Raw genomic sequence first — 16272 nt, forward strand, 5'->3', positions numbered from 1 at the left:
CCTGGGTATCTATCCCCAAGTCGGAAGGACATTCATTCCAAAGTATGTGTGCACCCCACTATTTATCACAGCACTCAGTATAATAGCCAAGATTTGGAACCAACCTCGATGTCCAACAACAGACGATTGGATCATGAAGATGTGGTATTTATACATAATGAAATACTACATAGCAGTTAGAAATGATACAATCATAGATTTTGCAGCAATGTGGATGGATCTAGAAAATATTATGTTAAATGAAGTAAGCCAGAAGATGAAAGATAAACACAGAATGACAGCACGATTCTGAAGTACCTAGAATATACACCATATATATAGGTACTACTCCATGACAAATAACAGGGTTTAACAGGCTAGAAACTCCAAACACTGTATGGTCAACATCTACTGGGGAGTTGTGTCCAAAACAAGTGGAAGAGGAACAACACAAAGCCTCGACCGCACATTATACCATAAAGAAACCAGCAACAGCAGAAACAACGGCATAGAAAGAACAGGTATGTAATCAGCCTTTTACTACAAAGGCCCATAATAATGTCTTAGGGATCTTATAGAGGATTACAGGTAAAAAAATACAATGGGAAGTTACTGACTCCAATGGAAGCATTTCATAACAATATGTTTTAATCTTACAATATTTAAAATAATCTTTTCTGTCCACAGGGGTTCTTGAATTAAAAGGGTGGACAACCTAAGATGGCACCTCGGTGCTCAGTCACACTAGATACCATACTCAGTTTGCATTATGAAAATGTCTTGATAAAAACTTTAACATAATCTTTATCTCTAGGTTATGCCCTCTATTAGGACCTGAGGCATGTGACCGGCCAGACTACTGAAGCAGGCAACTGTGTCCTACAGACTTATACTATAGGACCTACTCATTGAATATGTTAGCAAACTAACATTCTCTTTCTCTTCTCTTTTCCCACAACTTCTTTCTTTCTCCCTTTTCCTCTTCTACCTTTTCCTCCCAATTATCATCAAATTAATCCATGTCAAATAAAAACCACACTGTTACTTCCTCTTTAGAAAAGGAAATTTGATATATAAGGTGCTGCGAACAATACTGCATAGGGTAACCATCTATATAGATAGACCTCACTAACACATTATTTAGTACTCGAGATGCAAAACCTATGTGTATCCAAAATTGCTCCAATCATCACCTAATCCTGAAACCCTCATACTGGGAGGCCCAACTCCACCACTAACAAAATCCCTAGAAATTGAGAAAACCTCCCAACTTCGCCACACCAGCCCAATCTCTATTAGTTGACCTATTAGTTTCTTTACCTTACTTGTATTACTTATATTTACTTATATTTCTGTTCTCATCTTATTTTTTGCTCTCCCCTCCTCTTTCTCTAAAGCTATACCTAAGCATACAGAGATAGGACTCCTCCATGAGAGCCAAACCTAAATTGTAAACAACTCAAGCCTATAGTGTATATAGCCCCTCCCATATACTATCCCCTCTTCCCTCTTCAGACATTTGACTATCCCTTCACCCTCCAATCACAACCCGATTTTTCCACCTTATTAAAACTCTTTAACCTCAGTTCTTAATCCATTAGGCATCAAGACCGACCTTCTACCCCAATAAGCCATTACCCAGCACCCAAGCAAAGGAACACTCACTCAGACCCACACCTCTTCCCTGGCAAGAAACTACAACCAATACCCTTGCTGACTCATGCTGTGTGGCCCTCCTTATCACCTCTCCCTAACGTGGACTGTTGTTTGATACCAGACTCACATCCACAAGGATCCCCACTGTAAGAACTCTACCCAAGACCTCTCTGCCACAAATGTTTTCTCAGCTTCAAGAAGTCAGGATGGTGATGAAAAGGTGCCCTGGATCTCACACGCCACAAGAAAATCTCAAAAGACAATGGGGAAGCCTATACCTCCTTCATAAGTTTAAGACCTATATAATACTGCCTCTTAACCTGTTTTTCCTCAAATGTAAGGTAGACTCCCGCATCACTTTGTCCCTTTAATTACTTTTTTAAATTCATTTTAAAAATTCTTTTTTTCTTTATATATGTGAGTATATATATTTTTTATTTTTTCTGTTTTCTTTTTTTTCCACCCCCAAATGCACCAGCAATATAATATCGCACCATTTCTTCCTACAAAGGCATACTAAAAAAGGGGAAATATTACTTATAAAAACAAACTCTTATCTACTAGGGATCAGAACTCATACTTATCTACAATACAGGGGAACCTCCCACCTTGAACATAAGTCATGTGGACCCAACTTAAACCCCAGGTGATTGGACACTGATCGTCCATCCTTGAACCCTGGATCCCAGATATAGAAATGACACAGTTCTCCACAACAGCTCCAAGAACCAAACCCCCTCTGGGACATCCTTAATACTGCTTTGGCACAAACATGTGCCAGTATTGATATGATATCCTGACAATGAGGAAATGGGAACAACTTGATCAAAGAGCAGGTTTTCTTACCTCATCATCTAATGACAAGACAAAATCAGAAGACTTGTCATCCTTTGATCTGTGCAATAGCCAAGATCGCTATCTACAGAAGACTGGCTGTGACAACCATGACTGGGCAGAACATATCCTGGGATCAATAAAAAATTCCTAGGCAGGGCTGGCGAGGTGGTGCTAGAGGTAAGGTGTCTGCCTTGCAAGCGCTAGCTAAGGAAGGATGGTGGTTCGATCCCCCAGCGTCCCATATGGTCCCCCCAAGCCAGGGGCAATTTCTGAGCGCTTAGCCAGGAGTAACCCCTGAGCATCAAACGGGGTGTCCCAAAAACCAAAACAAAATGCAAAAAAAGAGGAAAGGAAGAAGGAAGGAAGGAAGGAAGGAAGGAAGGAAGGAAGGAAGGAAAGGAAGGAAGGAAGGAAGGAAGGAAGGAAGGAAGAAGGAAGGAAGGAAGGAAGGAAGGAAGGAAGGAAGGAAGAAGAAGGAAAGAAAGAAGAAGGAAGAAGAAAGAAAGAAGAAGAAGGAAGAAAGAAAGAAAGAAAGAAAGAAGAAAGAAAGAAAGAAGAAAGAAAAGAAAGAGAAAGAAAAGAAGAAAGAAAGAAAGAAAGAAAGAAAGAAAGAAAGAAAGAAAGAAAGAAAAGAAAGAAAAAGAAAGAAAGAAAGAAAAAAACGCCCTAGCCTAGGTTTTGGCCCATGATCTGTAAAACAACCAAGATCTCTAATTCCAGAGGTCTGACTGAGACAACTGCAACTGAACGGGTCTTCTGGAAACATAACGAAAGACTCTATCCTAGGCTTCAGCCTAGGATCAGCACAATGACCAAGACTACCAACTCACCAACTACAGAAGATTGATTAAAATGACAGTGAAGGAAAAGAATTTCTAGAACCGCAAAGAAAGACTTCATCATAAGCTCTATTCCTTGACCTATGCAGATACCAAGATCTCTAGATACAGAGGTCTGATTTTACCACCCATGACAGAGCAAAAGTCTTCCATTCACCACAAAAACACCTAGGGGAGAGTAAATGAACATGCATGGAGTCTGTAGTTATTCCCATGACAGTATACTTCAAGGATGGAGAAACCCTGTATCTCTTAGGCCACAGGAATTCCCTTTCTAATATCCCCAATATTTACTGTGCCTATGCAGGGGAGGAAAAAAACAGCACAAAATAAACTTTTTTATTTATCTATTTATATTTATTATATTTTATTTATTTATATATTTTCTGCTTTGATGTTGTTGTTTCCATTTTTTTGCACTGTTTTGTTTTTATTTTAGGATCGTGGTTATTATGTGGTGCTTGTATTTATTGCTGTAATGCTCATTGGAGTTTTTCTTTGATATCTCTTTTTGTATTGTTGTGGTGTTTCTCTTCCTTTTTCCCTTTCTTCTCTCAAACTTATGTTGAGAGCCTCTAGAAGGACTCCGCCCATTTTCGGCTTATTTGATTTTTACCCCATTTTATTGCTTTTCTTTTTTTCAAACAGAACCACATAACTTTAACTGTCTATTTCCACCTTTGAAATTGAGGGGGAAATAATGGAGGGTACCAAGACTAAACAGTTGTATGATCACTAAGTATTAAGCTAGACACAAAGGGAACCACTTATACTAGCAGCCCAAGGAGTAAGGATGAGGGATATGGTATGCAAGCTGGGAATGAGGTTAGAGGGAGGACAACTTTGGTGTTGGGAATTCCCATGATTCAATGTTAATATGTATCTAAAACATTACTGTGAAAGATATGTAATCCACTTTGGTCAAAATAAAAATTATTATAATTAAAAAATGTTTTAATAATTACATTCATTATTAATCACTCATAAATTAAAATAAAAAAGTTCTCAATTATTTAAATTTGCATATTTGACAAGAACAATAGGATATTCAGAAAAAGAAATAACACTTGATGACAATCTTTTTTATTTTTTTTTTAATTCTTCAACAGAAAATAGCCTTATTAGCTTTCAGGAACATGAAGAACAAATCTAGAAAGTGAATCATTTTGGTATTCTGGAATCCTACTCATTTTATGGTAGTTTTCATTTCAATAGGACATTTCCATAAACTTACAAATACAATAAAGATGAAATTTTATAAAGTCTTAGAGAATTTTATTAAAAAGTTTGGAAAACAACAGAAAACATTTAATGTTAGCAAAACCAATATGTTAACACCAAATCTTATACTCACAAAAAGTGCTGGTATGTGAAATGTGGTATTTTGATGTAGTAACAGCAAGCACTCTTTAGATGGTAAAATGCTTGCAAAATTATTTATCTATATTTAATGTTAATTTGTCTATCTACTTAACTATGAGAAATCACACTTCTATTAAGAGGACTAACCACCATATTACACATGTTATATGAACAAAATTCATTATAGTTTGAGAATAGGACTATAAATAAGGAATTTTCAAAATACATCAGACCAAGATTCTTCTGCCAAAGTACAATGCTCTTTCCAAGTTCTATAAATAAATAAAATATAGGATAAAAATTCTATGGCTAAAAATGTATGAATATAAAAATATACGCTATACCAGAAGTTATAAACTTCATTTTAGTTATATGCCCTAAATAACAATTTAACAATCATTAAGTAAAGTCAGCCATTAACCTCCTTTAAAACAACAAAACAACACGATATAATAATGCTATGATATAAAAATAATATTAATATAATATTGTGCTCAAGAATCATAGATAGATCAAGTCATAAAAGATTCTCAGAGATATTTCAATGATTAGTCAATTTATGATTGGAAACCACAGGAAAACACTATTTACTCCAGAGTTGAATGAAAAATTAGATAACTGATTTATAGCTAATAAAGAACTATTTTTATTCAATTAGGAGTCAGTTAATGATGAAAATTCTGACCAAATTTACCTCAAATAACATATAATATTATTAATTTATAATCCAATTAATTTAAACAAAACTTACAAAGCTGAGCATCTGCATGGAGAATTCCTCCTTTAGGATTCAACTTCTGGGTTTGAATTGCAGGAATGGGTTTGTAGGATTGGCCTGTGGCCCTATACATGGCTTGGACCCATAATACTCTATCTTGTTCATCATCACTAGCAAATATTACAGTGTCTCCTTCTTTAACGGCATTGAAGAACATACGACCACCCTGAAGACCTACAAAGGTAAAATAAGATCATTGAAAAAACTATTAGAGGCCGGAGAGATTAAAGAGCGGTAGAGGTTTGCCTTACACACAGCAGACCCAGTACGGACAGTGGTTCGAATGCCGGCATCCCATATGGTTTTTCGAGCCTGCCAGGAGTGATTTCTGAGAGCAGAGCCAGGAGTAACCCCAGTGCGCCATCGGGTGTGACCCAAAATCCAAACAAACAAACAAACAAATAGAGGGGTCAGAGCAGTGGCGCTAGCAGTAGGACCTCTGCCTTGCATGTGCTAACCGAAAATGAATCGTGGTTTGATCCCCCAGCGTCCCATATGGTTCCTCAAGCCAGGGCCTATTTCTGAGCTCATAGCCAGTAGTAACCCCTGAGAGTCACCGGGTGTGGCCCCAAAACAAACCAAAAAAGAAACAGAGTTTATTCTCATTCACTATATGGTTTCAAAGAAACAATCAATTTGTCATTTAGTACCTCAAAGTCTTATACAATTTTATTGATGATCAAATTCATTATCCAAGAATTAAACAGAAATAAAATGTTTTAGATTTTTTTTTTTAGGGCCATACCTGGTGGCCCTAGGGGTTAATCCTGGCTCTGCGCTCAGATATGGCTGTTGGCTCGGGGAAGATGCTGGGGATTGAAGTTGACCAGCCCAAGTTTTGGAAATTTTAAATAAACAACAGTCACGCCACAAAGGCCCGTCTTTAAAACATGCAAACATCTCCCCCCATAGAAACTATACCATAGCTTCCTATTTCATACTCATAAAGAAAGTCTTCTCTATCGACATAACTCTCATTTCATTCTATAGGTGAGAGAAATATCTAAGGATATTGAAGGAAATATAAAGTCAGACAAGGCAGAAAAGACACTTAAATATGGTATGTCTTTACAGTGATTACATTGCATACTGAAATACACAATTAGAGAATGAGTACATATCCATTTAAAATATCTCTATGTTAATTTACATCTATAACTCATATTTCCTAATGAAATATAAAACTCTTAATATTTTATGAGTATATTTTTTTTAATGAATTATATCCTTGGTTTAGGCCAGAGTGACAGTGTAAGGCATTTGCCTGACATGTTGCTGATCTAGATTCAATTGCCAGAACTCCCCTATGTTCTCTGAGCCTACCAAATGTGATTCCTGAGCAAAGAATCAAAAGTAAGGTCTTGCAATAGAGATGAGGTTTGGAAGGACTGACTCATGATATGAAGCTTACCACAAAGAGTGGTGAGTGCAGTTAGAGAAATAACTACACTAACACCTATCATGACAATGGTAGTGAGAGAAATAGACTGCCTGTCTCAAATACAGGCAGGATTTGGGGGAGGTGGGGGAGACATTGATAGTAGGAATGTTGTACTGATTAAGGGGGGTGTTCTTTTTTTGTTTGCTTTTTTAAATTTTGTTTTGTTTTGGGACCACACCCAGCAGTGCTCAGGGGTTACCCTTGGCTCTCTGCTTAGAAATCACTCCTGGCAGGCACGGGGGACCATATGGGATTCCAGGATTCAAACCAGTGTTGGTACTGGGTCGGCTGCTTGCAAGGCAAATGCCCTAATGCTGTGCTATCTCTGGCCCTGGGGTGTTCTTTTTAATGACTAAAACCTAACTACAAACATGTTCATAATCATGGTGCTTAAATAAAGATATTGTTAAATAACAAATATATTTTAATAAAGAAAAAGTAAGGTTTTAGTATTTTTGGTGTGGCTCCTCAAAAAGCATACTAATTATTATTTCTAGATACATATTTATTTGCCACTTTACTGATTTTAGATACCAGCATTATTGACATGTGGGAGAATATAACAGAATAATTCATTTTGTCTCCAATATTTGTAAGCCAATAATTTTTACATAATATTTTGATTAAAATAAATTCTACAAATTTCACCCTTGGACTAATATAAGACAGGATAAACTGTGGCAAAAATTTCATAGTCCTCAGAGAGATATGTATCTCATAAAATATCATCCAGGCATTTAAGTGAATTATATATTCTACTCATCAAATGAAGCTTGAAAATAAAGGACAACACAGGACATTTGATAGCAATGCACATAAAGACCCAAATAGCAGGGAAATAAAATTTTAAACTTTGAATTACCTGGGTGGGGATCTGTATAATCCACAGTATAACCTTCAAGTTGCATCAATTCTTGTGGTTCAGATTTTTTTTCTCTATAATTGCACATAGCAAAGGTATACTGGCTAACCTGCAGAGAAAAAGTTGGTAAATTTTTCCCATTATATTCATGTTAAATTAAAAATATTCCAAAGAACTTGGCATCTGATAGGGAGAAAATGGATAATTTTGCAATTAAAGTAAATCATAACTTCATTCTAAATATAACTTATAAATTGGCAAGATGTATTTATATAATACATGTGGGATGATGTCTCTACATGAGATGGATAATTTTCTCATAGAATTGTCTTTATATTTTATAATATAAATATTTACTCGTGAAATTAACCAAATGAACACATATTGTTACTTTTGATAGCATTATAGGTTTTGATTATGTTGTGAGACAATTTAGAATACATTTGAAAACTATTGACAGTATCTCTTTGAAAGTGCTATTAGTGACACCTTTTAGTTTATCATTGAACAAAAAATGATTTTTTTCAAGTATCATATCCTGACAATGAAAAGGAATTCTCAATTTTTCTTTATTCTTCTGAAGTATTGAAAAAGTTAACCAAGTCACTCTCAAAATAGACAACAAGTAGAGATAAACAATCTTTCTCGCCTTGCTGGATTTTTACTTTCTCACAGAGATTTGATGTCCTTTAAATGAGAATTCTCCTGTTGCAGCCAAGATTCTCTACATAGTGACAAAACATTTTGAAAATATGATTTTTTTCCTTTTTTCAGTTTTGCTTTCATCTAAACTGGAAAAACCTAATTTTGTATAAAGTAACAGGCTTAGGGATCAGTTTTTGCCTTGCTTATAACACTTATAATGGTAACTTATTTTAATTCTATGTACATACAATAAAAATTTATGTTCTCTTAAATTTACCATCAGTCACTCAATGAGCATTTATTGAACATTGTAGTAGGTCTTCAGGACACCATCATGTTTCTATCAGAGAATCAAAAAGCTTAGTCAAAAATATTCTCAGTATCCTAGTCACTATTTCCTTTGAGGTACAGAAGCTTCTCAGTTTAAAATAGTCCCATTTGTTTATCTCTGTTTCCACTTTTTTGGACAGTGGTGTTTCCTCCTTGAAGATGCCTTTAGTCTCAATGTCATGGAATGTTTTACCTATGAGTTCCTGGTCTGATAGCAAGGTTTTTCATCCATTTGGATTTGACCTCTGTGCATGGTGTTAGATGGAGATCCGAATTAGCCTTTTTGGCATGTGGCCGATCAGTTCTCCCAAACCCACTTTAGAAGGAGCTTTCCTTGTTCCATTTTGCGTTTCTTGCCCCTTTAGGAAAGGTCACCGACAGCATGGTAGAAACTACTCAATACCTCCAGTAGATTAGGGGCTAATAACTAAAATATACAAGATACTGACAGAACTTAACAAGAAAAATAACATCTAACCTCATCAAAAGTGAAGAGAAGTAATGAACAGACACTTCCTCCACTAAGAAATACAAATGGCCAAAAGGCACATGAAAAAATGCTGCACATCAATTATCAGGGAGATGCAAATCAAAACAATGAGGTACCATCTCACACCACAAGACTGTCACACATCACATACACAAAAAAAGAACTATCAGTGCTGGCAGGTATGTGGGAGACAGGAACTCTCATTCACTGCTGGTGGAAAACAATATGAAGATTCCTCAAAAAACTGGAAATTAAGTTCCCATATGATCCAGCTATACCATTCCAAGAAATATACCCTAGGAAAATAAAAACACAATACAAAAATATCTTCTGTACTCTTATATTCATTGCAGCATTATATGATAGCCAGAATATGGAAACAATCCAGATGATGAGTGGACAAAGAAACTGGAATACTATACAGCCATCAGGAAAATGAAGTCATGAATTTTTCCTGTACATGGATGAACATGGAAACTATTATGCTGAATGAAATAAGTCAGAGGAAGAGAGATAAATCCATATTAGTCTCACTCTATAAAGAGACATTTTTTAGGAGTTAGGTTGCAGTTTGGTTATCCCAAAGTTCCCAAAAGAGAAAGGGATATCCTATACACCCTATCCAGGGAGTACAGGAGAAGATAGTACATTGGCAATTCTCTGCAATAAGTGATCCACTCAGATTATTGAGGAAATAGCCAGCCTAAATTTACTTAATATCTCTCGGATTTAAGAAAAATAAAAGACAGTATGTTAATAAATACTGAGATACAATAGAGATGAGGGCTGGAAGGACTGGCTCAAGATATGAAGCTTACCACAAAGAGTGGTGAGTGCAGTTAGAAACAAAACTACAATAATGACTATCATGACAATGGTAAGAAGTGAGAGAAATAGAATGCATGTCTTGAATACAAGCAGGGAGTGGGAGGATGAGGGAGATGGGGGCCATTGGTGATGGGAATGTTGCACTGGTGAAGGGAGGGTTCTTTTTTATGACTAAAATCCAAATACAAACATGTTTGTAATCAATTTTTTAATTTAGTAACATGTTTGTAATCAATGTTTGTTTAATTCTTAAAGATAGTATTAAAAATATTCTGGACAGTGTGAATGGAGAGCAAATTACAAATAAATATACCATATTTGCCGGCGTATAAGACGACCCTTCAACCCATGAAAAACTTCCTAAAAGTCTTAAAAGTAAGTTACTTTTTAAAAGTAAGAGGGGTGCAGATCACTTGTCTCTGAAGCTGGAACAAGTTTCAGCATGCCGTATACCAGCATATATTATGACTCCCGACTTTTAGGAAGTTTTTCATGGGTTGAAGGGTCGTCTTATACGCCGGCAAATATGGTATATGTACATATATGTGTTTTTATGCGTGCATATATAACATACATAGCAACTATATATTCTATTTTACATATATACTATATTTAAAGAAAAATAAAGTAGAATAAAGTGAATGAAATTTAAGAGAAAAGCTTTCTCAAGATAGTCATATTAAAAAGTATTTAAGTCCAATGTAAATGAGGAAATGTGTGGTTTTCAATCCACGTCTCCTCCCTTTTCCCTGTACTCTTGTATTCTAATTCTTTCCAAAGTACTGCCAAAAAGACCTTAGTTAAATCACTATAATGCTTAGATACCTTAGTTTGATTTTCAAATGCATTAAAACCAACACTAATGTCATTTATGGAAATTGGAGAGAATTTTGGATAGTTTATATAGAGAAGTGAGTACAAAGCTTTCTTGTTAGTTGCTTGACAATTGAGCAAAACAGGTTGTCTAGGAACTAACATACACTCTTTTTGTACCTTCCAAGAGTCATTTCATTTTAGTTACAGAGGCAGTTTGTTGTTCTAATATAGGTCAGTCACCTAACTTAAAGATTGAGGTGATTTAGAGGTCACTCTCTGTCTCCATGCTAAGACAGAGGGCTGTTTGCACTCATAACTATTTTGTCTCACAGTATCCCTCATTTTTTCTCTCTGTATTTTTCTCCTCCTCTCCATAGGTTGTTCCTTCCCATGAAGAACTACTAAAACGTTGATGAAAATTTTTGTTGAATTATTACAGAAACAGGCAAAAAACTAGAAAGAAAAAAACATGTCTTTACATGTAACTTTAGGTCTTATTACCTCTATTTCTAATGGGCACAATCTTAAGTATATTTAAAATATATATTTTAAAATCACTATTATCTTAAAACAAAAAATAATCTTTAAGATTTTTAGGCAAATGTTCTTGTTACCATGCATAAAATTCAGAACTGATATCTGTAACCAGCTGAAATATTAAAAATTTATTTTTAAGATCTACTTTTAAAAATTAATTGTCAAAATCGGCTTCATTTTTTGTGAAAAGTAATATGCTTATATCGATGATTTCCCCCTAACTTTAAGTATAGGTTCAGTAGATGTTTTATGCTTTATTTTAAATACTCTTTTTCTACTTAACTTTAATACAAATACTACTTAAGCTGGCCATACAGAAAAAAATTAGGTTCCAAATTTAGTATCTTGAAAGGTACTTAAAAACAAAGAAACAAAATTACCTCCAGCTCTAGAGGAATCACGTACCTTCTAGAGGTATGGTCATTTGTAAAACGACGTATTAAATACTTTGTTTATTTTACTTATATTTGATGATTTAACTATTTCATAAAGCACCCAACAGATATAGAATCTGTCACAGATAATTGGGCCTGGAGCTTTAACGAGGAGTACAGATGGAAGAGTAATAAAATACCAACGACCAACAAAGCTGTCACTAACTATTAGGAAATCTGACTCTGGAGAAATGGAAAAAAACCTGCAGTTTGGCTCTCAAATGCATTGCTTCCAGAACAACAAACCAGAAATACCATTCTGTAGATATTCTGATTCCTGGTTCTATTTCCATAAAATGAGGCTGCAGCTTCTGTTGCTTTTGATTTCTCAGTTTCCCCGAGATGAAACATTGTTATCTATCCCTCTTGCAAGGTTATAGTTAATCACCGATTTCCCCGGGCAAACACTCTCAAGAATCTGCAGTAGATGATGGCAAAGGATTCCAACAAATCCTTCTGAGAGTATTAACACCTCTAATCAACTGACTTGCTAGTAAGTATACAGATTAAAGTGATTGCTGGAAAAGAACTGTCAATAGTATTTGGCACTGAGAGTTAAAATATCAGGTTGGAAGATAAGGGATAGAGACCAAAAGTTCATTCACCTAGTTCACTGTCCTTCCAGCTAATGGCACGATTGCAGCCTCTATTCTGCCCAGCACCACATGCCAGGGAATTCGATAGAAACAAACAGGTGGTGTCTTCCATTCCGAGCTAGTATTCACTTTCACTTACAAATTTACTTGTAAATTTCTGGAAAAAGCTTATATCTTCTTATATTGTAACTAAAAGGCTTGTCAGTTGAAAGAGACTTCTAATAGTCATTTAACATTTATAACTCAATTTACTCTTAATAACTATATTAATAAGGGGTTTGTTGACAACGTTGGGAAATATACAGACTTTAATATGAAGACAGCATAAACTCTGGTTTTGATATCACCACCTGAGAGGGCACTTATGCTGCAATGGTCTCATGTGATATCTGCATCTGGTACTGCACATACCCCTTTTGTTCTGAATCGCCAACCTGTTCCAAACACCTGTCTGTGTCCACATGTATAAGTGCTACTCTGAATTTTTTTGAGACCTCAGAATTCAAGTCTGCAAGTTTTATTCCTACTGCAGGGATCATATTAACAGCTGGCAGCTTAGCAACTGCAATCATTTAATTTCAGTAAAGATTAAGACTTAAAAAATCCTTAGCAGGAAATGTTCTTGGTAGAGGCCAAAGGTGCTGCTAAAGTTATTTTAAACACACACACACACACACACACACAGAAAAAAAAGCACTAGAGCTAAATTTAATCAAGAAACATGAAAATCTTGATGACTTTTAAAGGACTATGTACTAATAAACTGAAAAAATGGCATAAAATTTACTAATCACATATAAATTAGAGAAAGTTTTGTAAAAACAATGCTCAGAGTGTTTTGAATACATTATTTAACCACTGTTACTACTTATAACCAATTTTATTTATTTTTCTTTGGTTTTTGGGTCACACCCGGCAGTGCTCAGGGGTTACTCCTGGCTCTACACTCAGAAATCGCCCTGGCAGGCTCATGGGATGCCGGGATTTGAACCACTGTTCTTTTGCATGGAAGGCAAATGCCTTACCTCCATGCTATCTCGCCAGTCCCCTCATTACCAATTTTAAGAAAGGTAAGTTCTTGTTTTCATGGGGCAAAAAGAAAAGAAGATAATAAAAAATAAAAATAACTTTTGGTTAGAGATAAAGAATCGTAAAAACATGGTAAATGGAAAAAAGTTGGGTATATTTTAGATGAGTAGGAAAAAGTCTGATGGAGAAGTAGATATTTGACTAGCTAAAAAATAAACCTTTATTATAGAACATTGTAATTTCTCTGGAGGTATATATGGATAACCAAAACTTTTGATTAAAAAACCCAGGAAGAGGGAGATTTGGGACATTGGTGATGAGAATGTTGCCCTGGTAAAGGAAGGTGTTCTTTACATGACTAAAACCCAACTACAATCATATTTGTAATCAAGGTGTTTAAATAAAAATATTAAAAACCCAGGAATTTTAATAAAAGTATAGTAATGCAATATTTGAACTTAAAATATATATTATTTGAGAAAAATTTGGCGAGGAGAAACTAGTAGCTTGGAGATCTCTTTGCATCAATTCTTGTGGGGGCGGGCAGGAGCAATAGCACAGAGGTAGGGCATTTGCCTTGCATATGGTCAACCTGGGACAGACCCAGGTTCAATCCCTGGCATTCATATATGGTCTCCCAAGCATGCCAGGAGTGATTTCTGAGTGCAAAGCCAGGAGTAACCCTGAGTCCACTGGGTGTGGCTCAAAAGCCAAAACAAAACAAGCAAACCAACCAAAAAAACCTCCCATTACTCCTTGTCATGAAAAACATAGGGGTGGAACAGTACATGTGTACTCATTTTTCTCTGAGAGGAAAGAATTCAACAATGAGGATGTGTGGGGGACATGTAGGATCTTTATTTTTTTGTCCTGGTAAGTGGTTATTCTAAGTGTAATGGGAAATCACTCAAATGAATAAAGCAGCAAATTGACAAAATTGAATAACAAAACTGACAATGTGAGGTTCAGATTTTAAGGAGAATGATAAATGAAAATAAAGAGAATAATAAAATCAAAGCTTTCTTTTCCCCTTTTCTGACAAATGTGGGGATGTTATTGTAGGAGTCCATGTGAAAAGTGACAATCCTTTTAGTACAGCAGTGTTAGCAGTGAAGCTGGAGAAAATGGGATTTAAGTAGGATAAAATTTTGTCTGTAGGAGGGCACTGCAATTAGGATACTGTTTTCTGGTTCATTCAGGAATAAGGGAAAAAGAGACATCAAAGACAGACCTAGGGTTTAGGTCAAGTAGTCTCATGTGTAATTAGTTTTATCTTCATGTTGAGATTTGAGAAAAATCCATATTAAAGGCTAAAGGGTATTCATGTATACATTTCTATATTTTACTTTGTATGGCATACTATGTATGAGTAAAGATATGTAATGCATACAGAGATGATATAGACAGATTTTAAATGGAATTTTATAAAGTTACTTTTACTTCACAAGATTATAATATTTATTTACAGATTTGTAAATAGTAAATACAGATGAGCTATGAATAAGGAGTCAGTCATTTCCTTGTAAGCTAAAAAGAAAATAATCAAACAAAAATTTTTAAGAGAACAGCAGATATACTTAAAAGGACATTTTGTATGTACTGTATCAGCCCTTCTCCACCTAAGTTCCTACTCCCACATTATTTTTCGTTTAATGGTTTTAGTAGTTGGTCACTTAAATATATCTAAAAATCCAACTGTGTTTTGTATTAATATTCAAAATAAATTGCACACATTAATATGGTCATTATCCTCTTTTCCAATGAAAAATGAAGAAATTACAGTTTGGAAAACATAACTGGTCATGAGTTCAAAATCCTTGTGTTCTACATGTGTCAGGCATGATCCTGGTGAACAAGTATGCAAGAATCACAAATTAAAGGATATGCAAGACTTTGTCTAGGAAGCATACTGAGCATGTGTCAGAGCACTGCAGTGACCCTGGGAAATGCCACAACTATAATTTGTGTTGTTCAATTGCTGATTCCTGTCAAGCAACTGTGCAATCGCTATAAGCCAAAGGAGTGCAAAAAAGGATATAAACCTTGGTAAGCAAAGAGACCTTATGTGTGACCCCTGCTCTGCACCAGTTTAAAAATTGCTATACCACAAATATCTTTACCTACTCATCACAAGTCAAGCTGTTCTATCTCTTCATCCTTTAAAACAGTTCTTAAAAGAAAAGAATGAAATAAGGAAGGAGCTATAGCTCAATGCCTGAGTACATGTTTTATAGTCAGGAATCAAAACTTGTCCCTTGCCATTAGGTCACCAACCTATCAGCAACTAACTATATTGTAAATGACAGTGCTTAAAAAAAAAAGACAAGGGCTGGAGTGACACAGCTGGAAAGGCATTTGCCTTGCATGTGCTTGACTCGGGTTTGATCCCTGGCATCGCATATGCCTCCACCAAGCACTACCAGAAGTAATTCCTGAATGCAGAGTCAGTAGTAACCCTTGAGTATTGCCAAGTGTGGCTTCAAAACAAACAAACAAAAATGAAAGAGGAAGGAAAAAAGAATTTAATAATGCCCTTTACTTAGGCATACATGGGGTGAGAGGAAAACTGGAGGCATTGCTGAAAGGAAATGAATTCAGGTGAAGGACTTGGTGTTAGAACATTGTAAGTCTGAAACTCAATCATGAATAACCATGTAAATTTGTAATCCATGATGGTTCAATAAAAAATGTTCAATGAATTTGTTAACTCAAAAACAACCTGAGGTTGGCATTTGATGAAGCAAAATAAATGGTAATTTTTTTACTCTTAAAAATAAACACAAACAAAAGCAAAAAGCCAAATATGATATTTA

The 16272-nt window shown here is 35.4% G+C and overlaps 1 protein-coding gene across 1 annotated transcript in view; it reads right to left on the reverse strand.

The window, feature by feature from the left end:
- The window catches only part of CADPS2 (calcium dependent secretion activator 2), a 613966-nt gene that overhangs the window by 176957 nt on the left and 420737 nt on the right, over positions 1-16272 (reverse strand). Inside the window, 2 exon segments of the mRNA XM_049771072.1 lie at positions 5416-5625; positions 7755-7863. Coding sequence (XP_049627029.1) covers positions 5416-5625; positions 7755-7863 — 319 coding nt within the window.

Source organism: Suncus etruscus, chromosome 1, assembly GCF_024139225.1.
Source record: "Suncus etruscus isolate mSunEtr1 chromosome 1, mSunEtr1.pri.cur, whole genome shotgun sequence".
In the NCBI taxonomy this organism is placed as follows: domain Eukaryota; kingdom Metazoa; phylum Chordata; class Mammalia; order Eulipotyphla; family Soricidae; genus Suncus; species Suncus etruscus.